At 36.5% G+C, this 18414-nt stretch overlaps 1 protein-coding gene across 4 annotated transcripts in view; it reads left to right on the forward strand.

The window, feature by feature from the left end:
• The window catches only part of FBXO3 (F-box protein 3), a 32152-nt gene extending 16194 nt beyond the window's left edge, over positions 1–15958 (forward strand). Inside the window, exons 5-12 of one of the 4 annotated variants that reach the window (XM_033410238.2) lie at positions 745–949; positions 2517–2562; positions 5421–5505; positions 6350–6472; positions 7776–7891; positions 9501–9691; positions 13267–13452; positions 14834–14973. In XM_033410238.2, the coding sequence (XP_033266129.1) occupies positions 745–949; positions 2517–2562; positions 5421–5505; positions 6350–6472; positions 7776–7891; positions 9501–9691; positions 13267–13410 (910 nt within the window). In that variant the 3' untranslated portion in view covers positions 13411–13452; positions 14834–14973. The other 3 variants (XM_033410236.2, XM_004263985.3, XM_049713944.1) reach the window with 3 other exon arrangements.
• Positions 15959–18414: the final 2456 nt, after the last annotated feature.

Below are 18414 nucleotides of genomic sequence, written 5' to 3' on the forward strand. Positions count from 1 at the left end.
TGATCATACTGAGGTTACAAGGTAGTATTCAGAAGTCAAATATTGGGCAGTTGGGACTAGATAAGCCTAAATCACTGGGTTTTTTCCTATTCTGTTTTCCTGTCAAGCTGAAGCTTGACAAAATGGAAAAATTGTCATATTTCAAGAACCAACAGGAGAGAACTATACTAAGCGTTGCTCAGAATTGACATGACAAACAGATCATGCAACACGGGAATTTTTATCTACCCACAGCCCAAACAGTGAGCCTTAGGATGAGACTCTCATCAAGGACTGACACCTGTGTTGTTCTCATACGTATGAGTTTAGACCCCATACATTCCAAGTTTATGAAAATTCGGACAAGGATTAAGCTGATTTCCATTTATACTGCCTGGTAGGATAGTGTAAGCTAAAGGTTGTATCAAGATGAAGGTATCAGAGAGAACATTAAACATTAAATTAGTCATACATATATATATAGCAAAACACTGGCAAATTATGGCAAGATAGATTTTTGAAAGCAATAAAACTATTTTTCTTTTTAAAAGGTTGGCATTTAGACAGTTTAGACATTTAGGCTTTTAATTTAAATCAGAATCTTTCCACTCAAGAGTTTGAATTTAATATATGCAGAAATTGTAGTGTTTGGGGTATTCCTGGTTTAGAATTGGCATGTTAATCGTTCTTATAAAGTTGTCAATGTGAAATTATTATTCATCAAAAAGATTGCAGTTGACTAAATTTTTGAGTCTATATTCTCAGGTTGTTGGGAAGCATGGCACTGTCTAATCACTATCGTTCTGAGGATTTGCTAGACGTCGACACGGCTGCTGGAGGCTTCCAGCAGAGACAGGGACTGAAATACTGTCTACCTTTAACTTTTTGCATACATACTGGTTTGAGTCAGTACATAGCAGTGGAAGCTGCGGAGGGCCGAAACAAAAATGAAGTCTTCTACCAATGTCCAGTAAGTAGGAAGCATGTTTAAATGTGCCTTTAAGATGTGTTCTGATGGATGTATAAAATGTGCATTACGAATTTTCAGGGTTGTAGAATGGGTATAGAGCATTATGCAATTTGATTATAGACAGATCTAACTAGAGGGCTAATATTCTGATATAATGGCATGGAATGCTAAAAGAAAATTAGCATTTTCTTTTAAAATTAGCATGCGTACAGAGGGAAGCTGTGATTTGTATTAGGACATTTTAAGTTTAAGAAAAACTAATGAGACACGCAAGAGGGAGGGGATATGGGGATATATGTATATGTATAGCTGATTCCCTTTGTTATACAGCAGAAACACACCACTGTAAAGCAATTATAGTCCAATAAAGCTGTTATAAAAAAAAAAGAAAAATGAATGAGCTTTTCGTTGAAGTGATTAATTGTAATATAAATTTCTAACTTTAGCTTTTGGACATCATCCATCATCATTCGCTTTGGATTCAAGTTCTGAGTGCAATAGAAACTTTCTAAACTCTTTCTTCAGTAGGTATTTGAGTTGTTGAAAAATGTAGATCTTTTTTAAGAGGATTTTGTTATGATTTTAATGTAAGCACAGAAAATATGGCATTTGGTTTCATTCTTATTTCTTCAGTTCTCAGTCATTCCTCAGTTGCAGACCTTCTGCTTTCATTTTTGCCTAGATGTGAACTTAAATAGAAAATATTTTTCAGGGGCTTCCCTGGTGGCACAGTGGTTAAGAATCCGCCTGCCAATGCAGGAGACACGGGTTCGAGCCCTGGTCTGGGAAGATCCCACATGCCGTGGAGCAGCTAAGCCCATGCGCCACAACTACTGAGCCTGCGCTCTAGAGCCCGTGAGCCACAACTACTGAGCCTGCGTGCCACAACTATTGAAGCCTGCGCGCCTAGAGCCTGTGCTCCGCAACAAGAGAAGCCAACGCAATGAGAAGCCTGTGCACCGCAACGAAGAGTAGCCCCTGCTCGCCACAACTAGAGAAAGCTCGCGTGCAGCAACGAAGACCCAATGCAGCCAAAAATAAATAAATAAATTTATTTAAAAAAAAAATTCATAGTTGTCTGAGACATGTGACTCCATATAACATTTAAGTTATTTAAAGAGCTTGCATAGCTTTTAATTTTTTTCTAAGCATTTTCACATCTTTTATCTCATTTTTGACTTGATAGCTCTGTAAGGTTGTAGGATGATGACTTGGTCTCTCCATTTACTGAGAGAAGAGACTAATCTAGAACTGTTCAGGTCCCTTGACTGAATTCAAAGCCCTGTCTTCTGGGTTCATAGGCCATGTGTCTTCTTACGGTTTTAATGTCCTAATTGTTTTCTTGAAGGATCATTTATTAGTTCATTGTAACTAACAGGAAGAGCCTAAATATAGAAATCATAAGAGCAGAAACTGAAAAGTGTGAGGAATGTCTGAGTATTGGTTAGAGCACTTAAGTTATTTTTATCTGTTTTGTCTTGTCCCCAGGGAAGGATACAGGTAGTGAACAATGGGGAATTAACTAAAATGTATTTTCCTTGATTACAATATTCTTTTTCTCACCTAGGACCAAATGGCTCGGAATCCAGCTGCTATTGACATGTTTATCATAGGTAAGAGAAAAGTCTCTTCTTTCTGGTCAGAAAAATTAAGTTGGTAAAAACTTTTCTGTTACTTGATCAACTGGCAATTTTATATTTGTATTTCTTAAAGCTTGCTGGTTCATAAAGTACTATAACTAGGTTCTCATTAGAATAGCCCTTGTACTTTATTTGACTTGGGTTTCCATTTGGAAAAAGCTATGCCATATACGACCTTGTGCTCTTAGGATTCTGCTATAGAACAGTGAAATGTATAGAATTGCTAAGAATGTGTATATAGTTCCCTTACACACACATGCATTTTCCATTGATCATATTAATACATAATTAGAGATATAGATACATAAAATAACTATACTTTTTCTCTTCTGGTGCCAGTGCTATAGTAAAATACTGATGTCACACCAGAGACTTCAGACCAGCAGTCTTCAGAGACCAGAATAAACTGGGCCTTATAAACTGCTTGGCACACCTGGTTTTTCTTGGCCTTAAAAGCGTATTTCTCATAGGATTTTGAGAACAATTCAATTTGTATTCAAGAGCAGCTCACCCCTGTGCTGTTCATCCATTCTTGTTTTGCTTAGATTTTGCTCACGTAGAAGAAAAAGAGAAGCTTCCTGACTATCCATGCTGCTTTTTAAAGGCATTTCTGGAACATATTAAACATCATTATATATTAATAGTAAAAGGATCTTGCAGGCCAAGGCATCTGTATTTAATTGTATCTCCTAATTGGAACCTTGAACAGAGTATAAGTCTCTGTGTGTTCAAACTACGGCATATTCTAGGTTTGTGGCATACTTCACAATATCAAGAAGATCTCACCCCTACGCAGTCAGTTATAAAACACTTTTAAGCTTGGTTCCTAGCCTTCAGCTAACCCTGATTCCTGTGGTCTATGGTATCTAAGTTAAGCACCCTCTGGGGGTTACGCCCTTGCTCGTTGCCCTCTTTGGCTTCTCTGGGTGGCACATACTCTGAGAACATGATCGTCCTGGCTCTAGTCCAGTGGTGCTGCTCAGTCTATAAACTAAAGGCTGCCTGAGCTCTAAGGTAAGCTGCCGGCTAGGCTCTGTGAGTTTCTTAGTCTTAGTTTGGTGCTGGTCTGACATGGTGTGGAAGACCCCACCACTATAGCAGAGTACTAAGGTCTGAGAATACTCTTCTGGGAGTTGGGGTTTCTCCTAGAATGAGAGAGTAAAGCAAAAGATTTGAGATGCACTGGAAGAAATGAGGTGGGAAGTTAGTCTGGGAGGAAAGATGAGAAAGCATCTGATCTGCCTTTGCACTACCTTGATAAAACCCCAATACTCTCAAAGGAACTGCAAGATATGGGCTTACTTTAAAAGGTAAACTACTGTAGAACATATAAATTACATCTTAATTCAACTAAGTTTGACTTTCTTGGAATTTTTGGTAAAACATAAGACGGAATCTCCTGATATTCAGTGCATTATTAATACATATTTAAGAAAACTGGAATCTATGTGCAGATAAGTTTAGTGGTGAAGGCTGCATGGAAAATTTTATCCTTATTTTAAAGAACACACTTCGGTATGTGTTATAATAAATTAAGGCACATTAAAATACACCATGCCAATTTCTTTTTTAATGTAAATCATAAGAAATTTCTTTTTTCTTATATAACATTTTAGTTCATGAAATTTACAAAATGATTTTTTAAACTCTGCAGGGAAACTGCTAGTTCTCAAAACAGAAAATTGTGCCTTCTATGAATTTAAAAACATTCATGTGGCCCCTTAATATCTAGCTCAAAGTGGATAGAAGATGATCAGTGATCATTTGAATAAAGTAGCAGTTAATAAATAAAGGGTCAGAGTGGGCCATTAATAGGCATTGAAAAAAGAGTAAACTATTGTAGTTTACCTTCTGTCAGTTGATACCTTTAAAATTTTAAAGCTGTATACTCTCAGACTCAAGCTTAAATTGTATCTTCAGTCATTCCCTAAATAGAATTATAAGTAAATACATACTATAAATTTAGCATCTGACTTTCAGTGTGGCAGAGTACAGGAACTGGGTTAATAGAAACAAGATTATGAAGAAATTCATTAAACAACATTGATTAAGGGACTAGTATGTGTTAGGTACTGAGCTGTATTAACAGTCAGTGATGGGGGTCTGAGAAAGTTATGTTGTATTACCCACAAGAGGCAACATAATTCATGTAAATACTTGTTATTGATCCAATCACTAGGTCACGGATATATGGTCTGGACTGGACTATCCCAGTCATTCTTCTCTGCGTTGAGCTGGTCACTGAGAATATGGAGGACCGCTGTATATTTGAATCTGTAGTAATGCAACTGGGCTACTTTGGGATTGGCCTGATGCCCAGAACTCCACAGTGCTATACCCCTATTAGATGTCCAGACTGAGCCTGGCTTCTGCCAGAGTTTTGTGCATGAGTCAGGATGTGCCTGGACCAGGGATGTACCCTGATCATATGAGGATAGGTGCTGATACTTTTTCTGTAGTTTCTTCATAGACATAGCTATATCTCCTTTGTTCTATATGTTCCAGAAATTATAGACAGAAGACTTTTCATTCTTGTACCAGAACAAATTAAAGTTTAAAAGTCAACTATTTAGTTTTAAGTGTAAAAAGTAGTTTGAAGGTAGTCGGAGGATTCCCTAGCAAGGTAGTTTGGAATAAGATTGATTGAACTGAGGATAGAAATTTACCTAATAAAGGATTAGTAGAATGGTATATATAAATATTTCTAGTTTTGGCATCACTAGATATCACTATTAAGCATAGAGAAATTGTCGTTTTTCCCCTTGTTTCCTGTATAAATTAAAAAAAAACTATTTGTCCTTTTCTTTTTTTTTTCCCTTCCTTTTTTACAGGTGCTACTTTTACTGACTGGTTTACTTCTTATGTCAACAATGTTGTATCAGGTGGCTTCCCTATCATCAGAGACCAAATTTTCAGGTATTTCACTTGGGGCTTTATGGATTGGAATGATTATAAATCAGAAAAAAACATCAGTTACAGATCATGAGATGAAGTTTCCCATGAAGGTTAATAACAGAACCTCTCATCTTAAGTCTCACTATTTTATTCTCACTTTAAAGCCAACACATCCAAACAGTTGAACAGCCAGTATTTTTTTCATCTTGAAGAATCAAGAGAAAAAACTGATTTTGATTTAGAAGCTGTGGCTTTATAGTAGTTACATAGTTGTGGGGTTTTTTGGCGGTGGAGTGGGAGGCTGTTGCCAATAACAGATTTACTGTGAATGGCAAGTCAGTAACTATTAGCTCCTGGAAATATTAGTCATTATCTCTAAATGGAACACTCAGGTATTATAGATGGAACTAGAGGTTGGTTCACAGTAGCTCAGTTGGCAGAAATGATACGTTAATTATACATTAGAGGCCTCTAGAATAACAATACTAACACATTTTTATTGTCAGAGTCACTGTGTATAGGGCATAGCTGGGTTTTCAGATGTTCCAAAAGTTTCCTTAGCTCTAAAGACTGAAATAAGCTCTTTTTAGTTTCCAAGTTAGTTACTGATCCATTATTTGAACCACTGGTCAACCACTGGTTGAACCTTGACTGCTATCATTATTGATTCAGAGTCTTCAAGGTTTTCTAGTTTGTTTGTTCTTTTAAGCTTAATAACTATACCTTTAAGGTGCCAAATATGATTTAAATTTGTTTTTATCGTAAAGTAAAATATAAACTATTTTGCATTGTATCTTTAAATCTTTTATCTTACAGAATTGACATTTGTTGATTAAAAAATGTTTAATTTTTTAAAATTACCTAGATATGTTCATGATGCAGAGTGTGTAGCAACGACTGGGGATATTACAGTTTCAGTTTCCACATCGTTTCTGCCAGAACTTAGCTCTGTACATCCACCCCACTATTTCTTCACATACCGAATCAGGTGAGAATTTTAAATGGGGTTGCCTTTGGGGATATACCTTATGGATGTGTTGTTATCACCCCATTTGACATGATATAAAAACACATTCTGAAAGGCAGCTTCTTGCTAAAGTGTGGAGGTAGGTGGATAACAAACAAATTTTCTACAATATAGTGTTTGTAAAGCACCTTGAGTTTGTATCAACTTTTGTGCCAGGTACTTTGAGAGGTGGACCACTAAGCTGTAATCATCATGAAAGGTCAGTATTAGAGTTATAATGCGTTCTGAAAGCTATGAAATTGCCCAAGATAAAATGATGCATTTCAGTTTTATCTTGCCTGTCTATATTTAATTAAAAGTGTAATAAATATTTATTGAGTACAGCCTGTATATTAGACATAGTGCTGAGCAAGCCCTGGATTTGGTTAAATAAAAAACAAATATTAAATACACTTTAATTAGAAGTACTCTGTACTGTGAGGTAAAGATAACTCATTGCCCTAAGGGATTAAGAATGCTTTGTTTTTAGATGTATTTTTAAATACTTTATGATATATATTTTCAAAAAATACATGTACATGCATATATACATACTAGAAATAATAATAATGTATACTTAACCAGAAGGCATTCTAGGATTTTGGTATTGTATGAAGCCTTTGATATGTCCAGTTACACATATTCAGATGAATGTTGTTTTAATTGTTTAATTTAATCCTGCCTAGGATAGAGATAAGCTTAATATAGTAATACCTACACGTGCTTATACGGTATTCTAAATGAAAATAAGAGTCAGCAGAGTCTCAGAAAAAGGAGGGAAATAATAGTATTGGAAAACAGAGTCAAGGTATAACCCCAGTAACTAAATAGTAGATGCATGAAATAGTGCCATTTTGCTCTGAGCTTTCTAGAAGCTAATGGAGAAAAGGGCTGTATAGCCTTGTAGTGAAAGAAAAGACTCCATTTTTTAGAACAGAAGTTTTTCATGGCACCATATTCTAGAAAGTGTTTCCCACATTGGTCTTTATTTGAACAGCAAAAGATTGTTGTCACCACTATGTTTGTAAATTTTTATGTTGCCCATTCTATCGTTAAATCCTAAATGAAAGTCAAGTGTGTAAATTGAATGAAACCATTTCTGTGGGGGAGTTCAGCTAATTAGGCCAGAATCTTTGCAAACTTACAGGAATAGATGATTTACACAGACTTTGGGTTGGGTTTCTTAATTTCCTTTGGAAATCCCTTTCACTGGCTTAGCTCAAAATACTGTAGCTCTTAAACAGAAAAAACCAACGTGTCTCTACCACTCCATTCTCTTCTCCAGGATTGAAATGTCAAAAGATGCACTTCCTGAGAAGGCATGTCAGTTAGACAGTCGCTACTGGAGAATAACAAATGCTAAAGGTGACGTGGAAGAAGTTCAAGGACCTGGAGTAGTTGGTATGTATCCCAAGATTTGGGTTTATACATCAGTTGCTTCTAAAACATTTTGGAGAGTATATATGTGATACATAGCTTGGCAAATGCATGATGTAGTTAGTGGATAAGACTGCATCTTTTTAATAGCTGTGTTTCAGTGTGAAAGATATCATAGATTCTGAATTCTTCTCCTAACTACAATATTTTGCTTCATAAATATAATGTGTAAAGGTCATTATTTTATCAGTTTAGTACCTGAAACATGAACTTTTCTAAAATTATAGCAAACTCAATTATTCAGGGATTGAATTTCCCTTCTGTAGATCACACGGGTTTCTTGCTTTTCCTTCTTAACTGCTTTATTTTTTTAGCTGGATAATTATTCATTATCATATTCTGTAGGGTTACAGGGTGTATGGCAGAAAGAGAAAATAAATTTCATATTGGTCATCTTTTTGAAATTTCAGGAGAAATGTTAAACTTAGTAGCACAGATTTTATTGTTTTTTGATTTCAATCATCTCTAGCCTCTGATTACCATTGACATTTGGCTTTTTAAAAAATTATGATTATCATAAGTTTCTGAGACCTCAGATTCTTCACGTTTTATATGTGTCCTTCAGGAAAATAATACTATTTAAGCTATGTGCTTTTGTTATTGGCCCTAAGCATATGTAGAATTCAGTTTAAATTGAAGTTGTTTTAACTAATTGCCACAAATAGATTCATATTCTACATGTCTTTTTAAGGAATTTTTCCTGGATATTAAAGAATTTTATTAAAGCTGTAATTCTTTTTCTGTCATTTCGTCTATTGGTGTAAAACCTTTCCCTTGTGACTGCCATTTTGTCTGGGCTAAATGCTTAAGATGCATCTTCAGAGTTTTATGTTTTAGTCTCTTGCTACATTTAAACATTTAGATTATCCTTATCTCTGTTTGAACTAGAATATGTGACACTTTTTATTACCAGTGTCTTAAAGATTGTGTCCTCAATGCCGCTCCTTTTTTTTTAAATTAGTTTTTTATAAATTAATTTTATTTTATTTATTTTTGGCTGTGTTGGGTCTTCCTTGCTGCACACGGGCTTTCTCTAGTTGCGGTGAGCGGGGGCTACTCTTCGTTGCGGTGCGCAGGCTTCTCATTGCAGTGGCTTCTCTTGTTGCAGAGCACGGGCTCTAGGCACACGGGCTTCAGTAGTTACAGCATGCTGGCTCCGTAGTTGTGGCTTGTGGGCTCTAGAGCGCAGGCTCAGTAGTTGTGGCACATGGGCTTAGTTGCTCCGCGGCATGTGGGATCTTCCCGGACCAGGGCCTGAACCCGTGTCCCCTGCATTGGCAGTTGGATTCTTAACCACTGCGCCACCAGGGAAGCCCCCCTCTCTTTTTTTAATTTTCATTCTACTGGATATCACCCCCCCACCCCCAACACACTATAGGGAATTAGGAGAGTACAAAAAAAAGTCAAAATACTCATAATCCCATCCCAAAATATTAACATTTTGTTATAGTTCCTTTTAGATTTTTTTTAATTATGCATTTTCTTTAATATAGTTTAAAGAGGACATATTGTGTTTGCTATAATGAAGAACTAAATATTATACTTTAATTTATTGTTACTGTTTTCTCTGCAGGTGAATTTCCAATCATCAGCCCAGGCCGGGTATATGAATACACAAGTTGTACCACATTCTCTACAACATCAGGCTATATGGAAGGATATTATACCTTCCATTTCCTTTACTTTAAAGACAAGATCTTTAATGTTGCCATTCCCCGATTCCATATGGCATGTCCGACATTCAGGGTGTCTATAGCTCGATTGGTAGGTTAAATTTTCCTCTGGTGCTGATTTTACATGACTTTGTGGAATGAACTCCACAGAGGGTCTTTGTTGATTACCCAGACAGATAGTTTGTAAATGGTATTTCAGAGAACCCTAGAGATTTTGAGGGAAATATCTTTGGGGGGAGGGGGAGATGTGTGAATATGTTGGGGGGGTGGACAGTAAGTAAACTAGGCTCCAGATTCTTCAATCAGAGTAACTCTACTGTTATGTTTTTGTTGTTGTTTTTATTTGTTTGTTTGTTTTAAATAGACTTTATTTTTTAGAGCAGTTTCAGATTCACAGCAAAATTGAGCAGAAGGTACAGAGATTTCCCATATACCCTCTGCTTCAACTCATGCATAGACTCCCCCATCATCAATATCTCCCGCCAGAGTAGTAACTTTGTTACAGCTGGTGAACCTACATTGACACATCATTATCACCCAAAGTCCCTAGTTTACATTAGGGTTCACTCTTGGTGTTGCATATTCTGTGGGTTTGAGTGTATGTATAATGACATGTATCCACCATTACAGTATCATATAAGGTAGTTATTGGTTTCAAAGTTTCAGTGTCTTTTCCAGTTTCCAAAAACAGTTTTGTTGCCTAATGAGAATCACCACACTAGACCAGTTAGAATCGCCTTTATTTTATTTCATTAAGACTGGGGAAGCAATTTCTTACAGTGGTTTTGCTAAAACTCCCAATTTTAAAAAAATAACACAAATATCCTATAAAATCATTACAAAGAAGATTTAATGGGTAGACTTGCACTTTTAGTAGTCTCTCTTTGGGATCATTTCCTAAGTCAACTAGCTGTTTTTTTGAAATCTCATTTCTAGGGTGACAGGTATAGCAGTAACCCCAATCTTACAGGCTATAAAATGATTAAAGAAAATTATGACACTTGAGTTATACAATAGGAATAAATAATGAATTGCATACCCAGAATATAATCAAGTCATAGGTGTCAAATATTCAAAAAAAGCCCTCTAGCTCCTGGGATGACCCCGATGGGTGGGTCTAATGGAAGTCTGGGAAGATAGACATGATATTAATCTGACTTAGAGTGGATACATTCCCAACTCCAGTTTGGAAAGAGAAGGATGATGATGAGACTTTAGGCCATTATACTTGTGGTATTTCTGGTGAAAAGAGTCTACAGCCTGGGTTTGGAAGTGAAGTTTAGCTTCCCTCCCAGTGGTATATTTCCAATACTGTAAATTTGCTACTTCCTATAACAGTCTTCCATTTTTGACTAGCCCCATTTCTGTATGAGATTGGTATCATCTTGTCCTTAAATATTTGATACAATTTATCAGTGAAGTCATCTTGGGCTGGAGTTCTCTTTGTGGGAACGTTTTGAGATATGAATTTTATTTCTTTAATATTCATATTTTCTGTTTCGTGTTTCACTTTCGGTAATTTTGTGTCTTTCAAGGAATTTGTCCATTTGGTCTAAATGTTGAATTTATTTCCATAAAAGTTATTTGCAGTATTCCCTTGATATCCTTTTAATGGCCGTAAGAGCTATAGTTATATGTAGTGTTTTGTTCTTAATATTGGTAATGTACATCTTCTCTTTTGTTCATCATCTTAGCCAGGGGGTTGTCACTTTTATTGATTATTTAAAGGAACAATTTTTGGTTTCACTGTTTCTCTCTATTTGTTCATTTTCTGTTTCATTGATTTCTGGAGTTATCTTTATTTCTCTCCCACTTACTGTGGGTTTAATTTGCTTTTTTTTTTTTTTACTTCTTAAGGTAGAAGTTTAAATTATTGATTTTAGACCTTCTCTCTAAACACTGTTTTAGCTACATTTCACAAATTTTGATGCATTATTTTTATTAACATTTAATTCAAAATATTCTCAGATTTCCCTTGTAATTTAATTTTGATCTATGTCTTTTCTAGAAATGTATGAATTTCCAAACATTTGGAGCTTTTCCATTTACCTTTTGGTTATTGATTTCTAGTTTTGTTATGGTTAGAGAACTCGCTGTGTATAATTTCAATATTTTTAAATGTTTTATGGCCCAGCATTATGGTCTATCTTGGTAAATGATCCTTGTGTATTTGAAAAGAATGTATATTCTGATATTTGGGGGAATATTAATTCTATAAATGGCAAGTCAAATTGGTTGACTGTTTTTCAAGTCTTCTATATATTTACTGATCTTTTGTATGTGTGTGTGTTCTCTGAGAGATGATTGTTGTAATCTCCAACTATAATTACAGTTTTGTCTATTTTTTTAATTCTGAATTTTTATTCTCTTTTTAATTTGCTTCATGTATTTTAATTATATGCAAATATGTTTAGCATTGTTACATGTTTTTAATGAAGTGCTTCTTTTATTGTTATAAAATCTCTATCTATGGCAATATTCCTTGCCCTAAAGTTGCTATATATTCCTGACCTAAAGCGTAAAAAGTGTTGACATTTGTTTGCACAGGTAGTTTGCGCAGTTACTATTGGGTCAGTCGATCCTGTTGAGGCTTGTTTTCAATGTTTGTTAGGGTGGGGATAGAGTAGTTTTTACTTAAGGACAGTAGTTCTCAGACTTTGCCGTCTCATGATCCCCTTCAGCTCTTAAAAGTTATTGAGGACTCCAAAGAACTCTTGCTTATATGGGTTATATGACATTTATCATGTTAAAAATTAAAACTGAGAAGTTTTATAATATTACTCCTTTTTTAAAGTTTTAAATTTTTAAATTTATAATTTCAAATTACAATAATAAACTCATTACATGTTCGACCCTCTCTTAACTATGTTCTTACTTAAGAGTTTTAGTTTCCTCCCAACCACAAAGAAGCATATAAAATCTTGATCTGCCTTGTGGAAAATGTTTTCTCTTTCTCGAGGATGAGAACTCAATAAAATGAAATGAGAATTCTGGACTTATTTCTAATCAACATGAAAGAGGCAGTGGGGATTGTATTTGTATTGTGTTTATTTGTATTGTACCTTTCCTGTTTAAAAATTAGTTTTTTTGATATGGAAGTTGAGTTGTTCCCCTTATTTGTCCACTAGCCATATATTATCATACTTAATACTTCCTTTTGCTTTATACTTTTAATGTTGCTATAAAACATTTTTTGGTTGGTCTTAAGCCTTTTCTTGGTCTAGGTAGTTTGTTTTTGGACACTTTAGAGGCTCCTGCTGCTTATTTATTTCCATTCTTGTCTGTGTGTTCCTCTTTCCATCTACTGTTTGTATATGTACACTTTTGTCTGAGACCATCAGCAATCTCCCTCTTTAGCTACATTGATTTCTTTAACAGTTTTTCTGCTTTCTTCCTTAAGATAATTAATAATCATACTACCTGGATTTAATGTTTCAGAATTTCCTAAGCCTTAATCCTCTCCCCCTTTTGTACCTTCTACTGAATTTTAAAGTCTTTATTTCCCAGATTAAAAAAATCAAAAGATAAAAGTAATGAAATATAGTTATGTATATTTTCTCTGATTGTTGTTGTTAGTGTTATAATAAATCCCAAGTGACAGTTCCTTTGACAAATTCTAAAGGACATTTCCTTTCCCCCACGTTAATTAATTTGCTTGCTCAACAGATATTTATTGAGTACCTACTAGGTGCTGGGGAAAATGCAGTGAACGATATAATCAAAATCTCTGCCTTCAGGGATGTGATGTACAGCATGGCGACTATGGTTAATAACACTGTACTGCATATTTGGAAGTTGCTAAGAGAGTAGATCTTAGAAGTTCTCATCACAAGAAAAAAGCCCTGTAACTATGTAAGGTGATGGATGTTAACTAGACTTATTGTGGGGATCATTTTGTAATGTATACAAATATTGAATCATTATGTTGTACATCTGAAACCAATATAATGTTGTATGTCAATTATGCCTCAATAAAAATAAAAAAAGAAGAAAGTTGAGGAGATTAAAAAAAATCTCTGGCTTGCAATTTACATTCTAGTTGGAAGAGACAAAGTGTAGCAAATACACACTCCTCACTTATGTCAAGTAGTAATACGTGCTCTGGGAGAAAAATCAGTAAGGGAGCTAAGGAGTATACTGTTGGGTTGTTCTGATATAAAGATGTGTCAGGGAAGGCCTTGGTGACATTTGAGTTCAGACTTGAAAGAAGTAGAGGGAGCTGGGTGGATGTGTGGTTGAAGGGTGTTCCAAGCAGAAGAACAGCAAGTGCAGAGGTGCTGAAGCACTCATGTGCTTGGTACGTCTGAAGAACTGCACGGAGGCCACTGTAGCTGGAGGGCCGTGAACAGGGGAGAGTGGTTAGAGACTCGATCACGGGGTAGTGGGATGCTGCATATGCAATGCCATAAAAGCCTTGGTGGAAGGACTTTTGCTGCCATCACATCCCAAGTTTCCCAATACTTGCCACATTACCAGCTAGGTCCTCCTTGCCGTTCAGAGTTCTGTCCAATACAGGAGGTCCTCTCACTGAGTCTTCAAATGTGTGAGAGAGAAAACCAACAGCAGAATGGGTCAAGACTCAATTAGAGACACTGCTTAAAAGGAACTGAAGTTCCCAAGAGATGTTCAGATATTGGATGTTCAACATCACTACTGCCTTATTCTGAGAGCCTTCAACAAATTAATTTAAAAGCAGAGGCTACTGATGCTGATTGTCTTTATACTAGGAGCTCAATAGAAATCTCAGACCTCCTGTTGACAGTACATAAAACTTACCAGTAGAGGTCATACCTTAGCAATATTTTCAGATCCTCTTTTCTGTAAGCATGTAGGTTAATAAAGAATTGTTATTCAGTACACTAATAAGTTCAGTAAAATTTTATCTTGGGCTGTTAGGAGTGGTCTGTTTGCTACATTGTGTGAATTACCAACCACCATGTAAAAAATAAGTACTATACTGATGAAATATATTTACCATTAAAACCACATTGAGCATTTTAAAACTTGTGATAGAATATATACTCTAGAATTTGCATCAGCATGTGCATTATGAAAATGTATAAAAGGCTATAAAATTCTATTTTAAAAATCTATAAACATTCTCTGAGAAGTCTATAAAAATTCATATTTGGCATGCCCAGTTGTTTAGATTCTAGGTAAATGAGAACTTATATTAAATAAGAGTAAAAAAACTGATGGAAGTTCTTATCAAAAGATTGTTTTCTCTTTCAAGGAAATGGGTCCTGATGAATATGAAGAGATGGAAGAGGAAGAAGAGGAGGAGGAGGAGGAAGACGATGATGATGATTCGGCAGATATGGATGAATCTGATGAAGATGACGAGGAGGAGAGACGGAGGAGAGTCTTTGACGTTCCCATTCGGAGACGCCGCTGCTCTCGCCTTTTTTAGCAAGCCTCTGCTGATGGAAGCCCCGTGGTGAATCAGCCTGTTAAATAGATTTCTCAGTAATGTAAATAACTAAATTGTTCTCAGCTTATAGCAGGAAAACTAGCATGAAATATTGTGCCAGGACCTGGGTTCTATACGACACTACTTTAGGAGCTGGATTGTTTGAGTTTGCGTAGTGTTTTTGAGGTAGAGGAGGAAATGGGAATCTTTTTTTCCTCTTCTAGAAGTCAGTGGGAGAATAGTTCTCTAGCTAAGGAACAGACTTTTTTTTGTTTAAAGATATTTTATACTTATAAAAATATGGAAATGGGAGGGAGTAGAATAAGGATTTAAAATGAAGCAGAAATACCTACACAAGGATAGAGAGAAACTGTGTGACTGAATGATTCTGTGAAAAGACATAAGTTATTTAGAAATGAACAGAATTTGTAATTAGGCTAATCCATTTAGTGAGTCCTGTATATTTTGTACTCACAGGGAACTGATTGACTAAATAGCTTGAATGCTAGTTGTCCTTTCTTAGACAATCTGCCCTTAAATTTAGAGTTTTTGTCACAACAACCTTGAATTTAAAGTCTATCAGTATGACTTTGACCTTGAATTTAGTCTTCAACTCTGCCAACCTTGAACTTAAAGTCTTCAACACTATGAACTTTATCATGTTGTTCACAGATGCATCATTTTTGAAGTGTAGTGTGTAAAAGTATGTATTGTGTTGCTTATTAACAAAAGATTCTTCACAATATCTCATGTAGTCTAAATTTGAAAATACTGCTTCTGTTTTGTTTCCCCTCTATATACTTGACTGTCTAACTTTGTGATAAGTGACATGAATTTTAAGTTAAGATTAAGTATGTTTCCCTAAAACATGGATTTTTTTGTAATTATGTAATTGAGAGTTTGGAATGAAATCCTCCAAGTGTCAAAAACTCACATTTTGAAAACATATTTTGGTTCCAATCCTGTATTTTGTATAATTGCCTATTTCCCATAAACTAATATTAATAAGCCTTTGCTCTTAAGATGGAAGATGAGATCAAAACTCATTGGCCTATTGCCAGAGGCCCATTCAAAGTCATTTCCTGGCTTTGACGATACTCTGTCATGTACTCCACCTCGCACTTCGCCCAGGAACAGTTCTTTTGTAGGGAAAACTGTAGGAAGAGGGAGGTATATACAGGATTAAGCAGCTCCCATCAGGGACCATGAAGGCAAACTTAGTCTTTCATACTGGCACATGTCAAAATGTTCTGAAGTGGAGTAAGTAGTTTTTCCTGCTTATTTCTTTTTAAATAGGCTCCCAAATCTATTATGCCTATCCTTTTTTTTTTTTTAATCAACCCACTGGTTTTTTGAAAAATAAACTTCCCCAGTAAAGTAGTGATTTAATTAAAACTAGTTAACGTTGGAAGTTAAAACTGGAGCCAGGATACCTTGCCATTCTTTGCATCTTTCTTTTTTCAGAATGGCCTCTCTTCTGTCAGTTCCCAGAGTACTCATGATGTCCCAAATCTCCCTGCCACCCCATCCAATCCTTGCTCCTCAGAATGCTTCAGGCTTGCTTATCCTTCCATCAGAATTCATTCTCTTAGTATGTTGAATGAATGGTCTCTATTTCTTACTAAGGTGTGATTGATTAGTTGATAACAACCTCAGGTGTTTTATTTCATTGGCAAGAATGTGTATTCACACAGAAAAGGGATCTAAAAGTTGATCAGACTGCTTTTGGTGGAGTGAAGCCCATTTCTGGCTCCTAGGTCCATTCAGAAAACCACTTATCTTTTACTCATTTGTCTGAAGCTTGATGTATCAGGATGAGGCAGATATGTAAATAAACCGGAGCTTAAATAGCTTAGGGGTTTTTTTTTTCTCTTGTGAAAAGTAGAAAGTAACTAGCTCAGGACTGATAAGGTGGCCCAATGGTGTCAACATTCTAGGTTCCTTCCATCTTCCTGTTCTACCATTCGTAGCAGACTTTAATCTTTAAGGTCACCTCATGACTGCAAGATAGCAACTGCAGTCATATTGTATTCCAGGAAGGATGATGAGAAAAGGGAAAAATTAAATGGAAAGTAAAAAGTCAATCATAAGGCTGGAGAGAGGTAAACCAGCCAGGTCTCCAGCAGGAGCAAAAGTAGAGAAGGGGCAAGAGATGCAGGTATTAACATGGGCAGCCTGTAAACCTGGTATGAAGGAATTGTAATGGCCCAAGTAAGACATGCTACAGGCATGAATTAGGGTAGTATCAGTAGGATTAGAGTGAAGAGAGGATGAAATTGAAGTAGCTAAATGATAAAATAGGCAGGAGTTGGTGATTGCCTGTGTGGGAGTGGAAGAAATAGAAGTTGATTCCAGGTACGGGGCTTCATTTATGAAAAAAAATTGCAGGAAAAGCAGTGGAACATTTGGACACATTTTGAGTTCAAGGTGTCTGTGGGACATACAAATGGAGTTGTCCAGTAATCAGTTGGATATGAATATGAAGATCCAGGGAGTGGTCGGGACTGGAGAATAAAGATTTGCATATCATCTGCAAACATACATACAGTCATCCCTCGGTATCTGCAGGGGATTTATTCCAGGACCTCCACAGATACCAAAACATGCTCAAGTCCCTTATATAAAATGGTGTCATACAGCCAGCCCTTGGTAACTGCATATTCTGCAGTTGGTTGGCCGAACCTACAGATGTGGAGGGCCAACTGTATTCCCAAGGTACAACAGTGGGTGCACTATAGTCTCCCAGGGAAAACATACAGCCATGGTTCTCAGTCCAATCCTGGCAACACCACATTATGAAGGGGTAATGGAAAAGAATCTCAAGACCGAGGGCTTCCCTGGTGGCGCAGTGGTTGGGAGTCCGCCTGCCGATGCAGGGGACGCGGGTTCGTGACCCGGTCCGCGAGGATCCCACATGCCGCGGAGCGGCTGGGCCCGTGAGCCATGGCCGCTGAGCCTGTGCGTCCGGAGCCTGTGCTCCGCAACGGCAGAGGCCACAACAGTGAGAGGCCCGCGGACCGCAAAAAAAAACTCACACACACAAAAGAATCTCAAGACCGAAAGGTCAAGGAACTGGACGCAAAACCAGGAGAGAGTGGCATCTCAGAACCCAAGAGAGTTTAAAGGAGGGAAGAGCTTATAGGATGCATAGAAAATGCATGTGGAAGAGCTTTGTAAAGCTATCATAGGAAACACATGTATTAGCTGATTTAAGCAGACACACTTTAAATATCAAAGCAAATCTTTCTGATTTGAGAATACTGTTTGTATAGAGAAAAACCAAGATTAAGGCACCACCAAATGAAATTCATTCCCTGACATCCCAAAGCCATCAGAGGATCATGGTAGAAGGCACGTGTCATGATCAGTTGTCATACGATTTCCCCTGCTTGAACTTTGTCATG

The sequence above is a fragment of the Orcinus orca genome, chromosome 8 (assembly GCF_937001465.1).
Source record: "Orcinus orca chromosome 8, mOrcOrc1.1, whole genome shotgun sequence".
NCBI lineage: Eukaryota > Metazoa > Chordata > Mammalia > Artiodactyla > Delphinidae > Orcinus > Orcinus orca.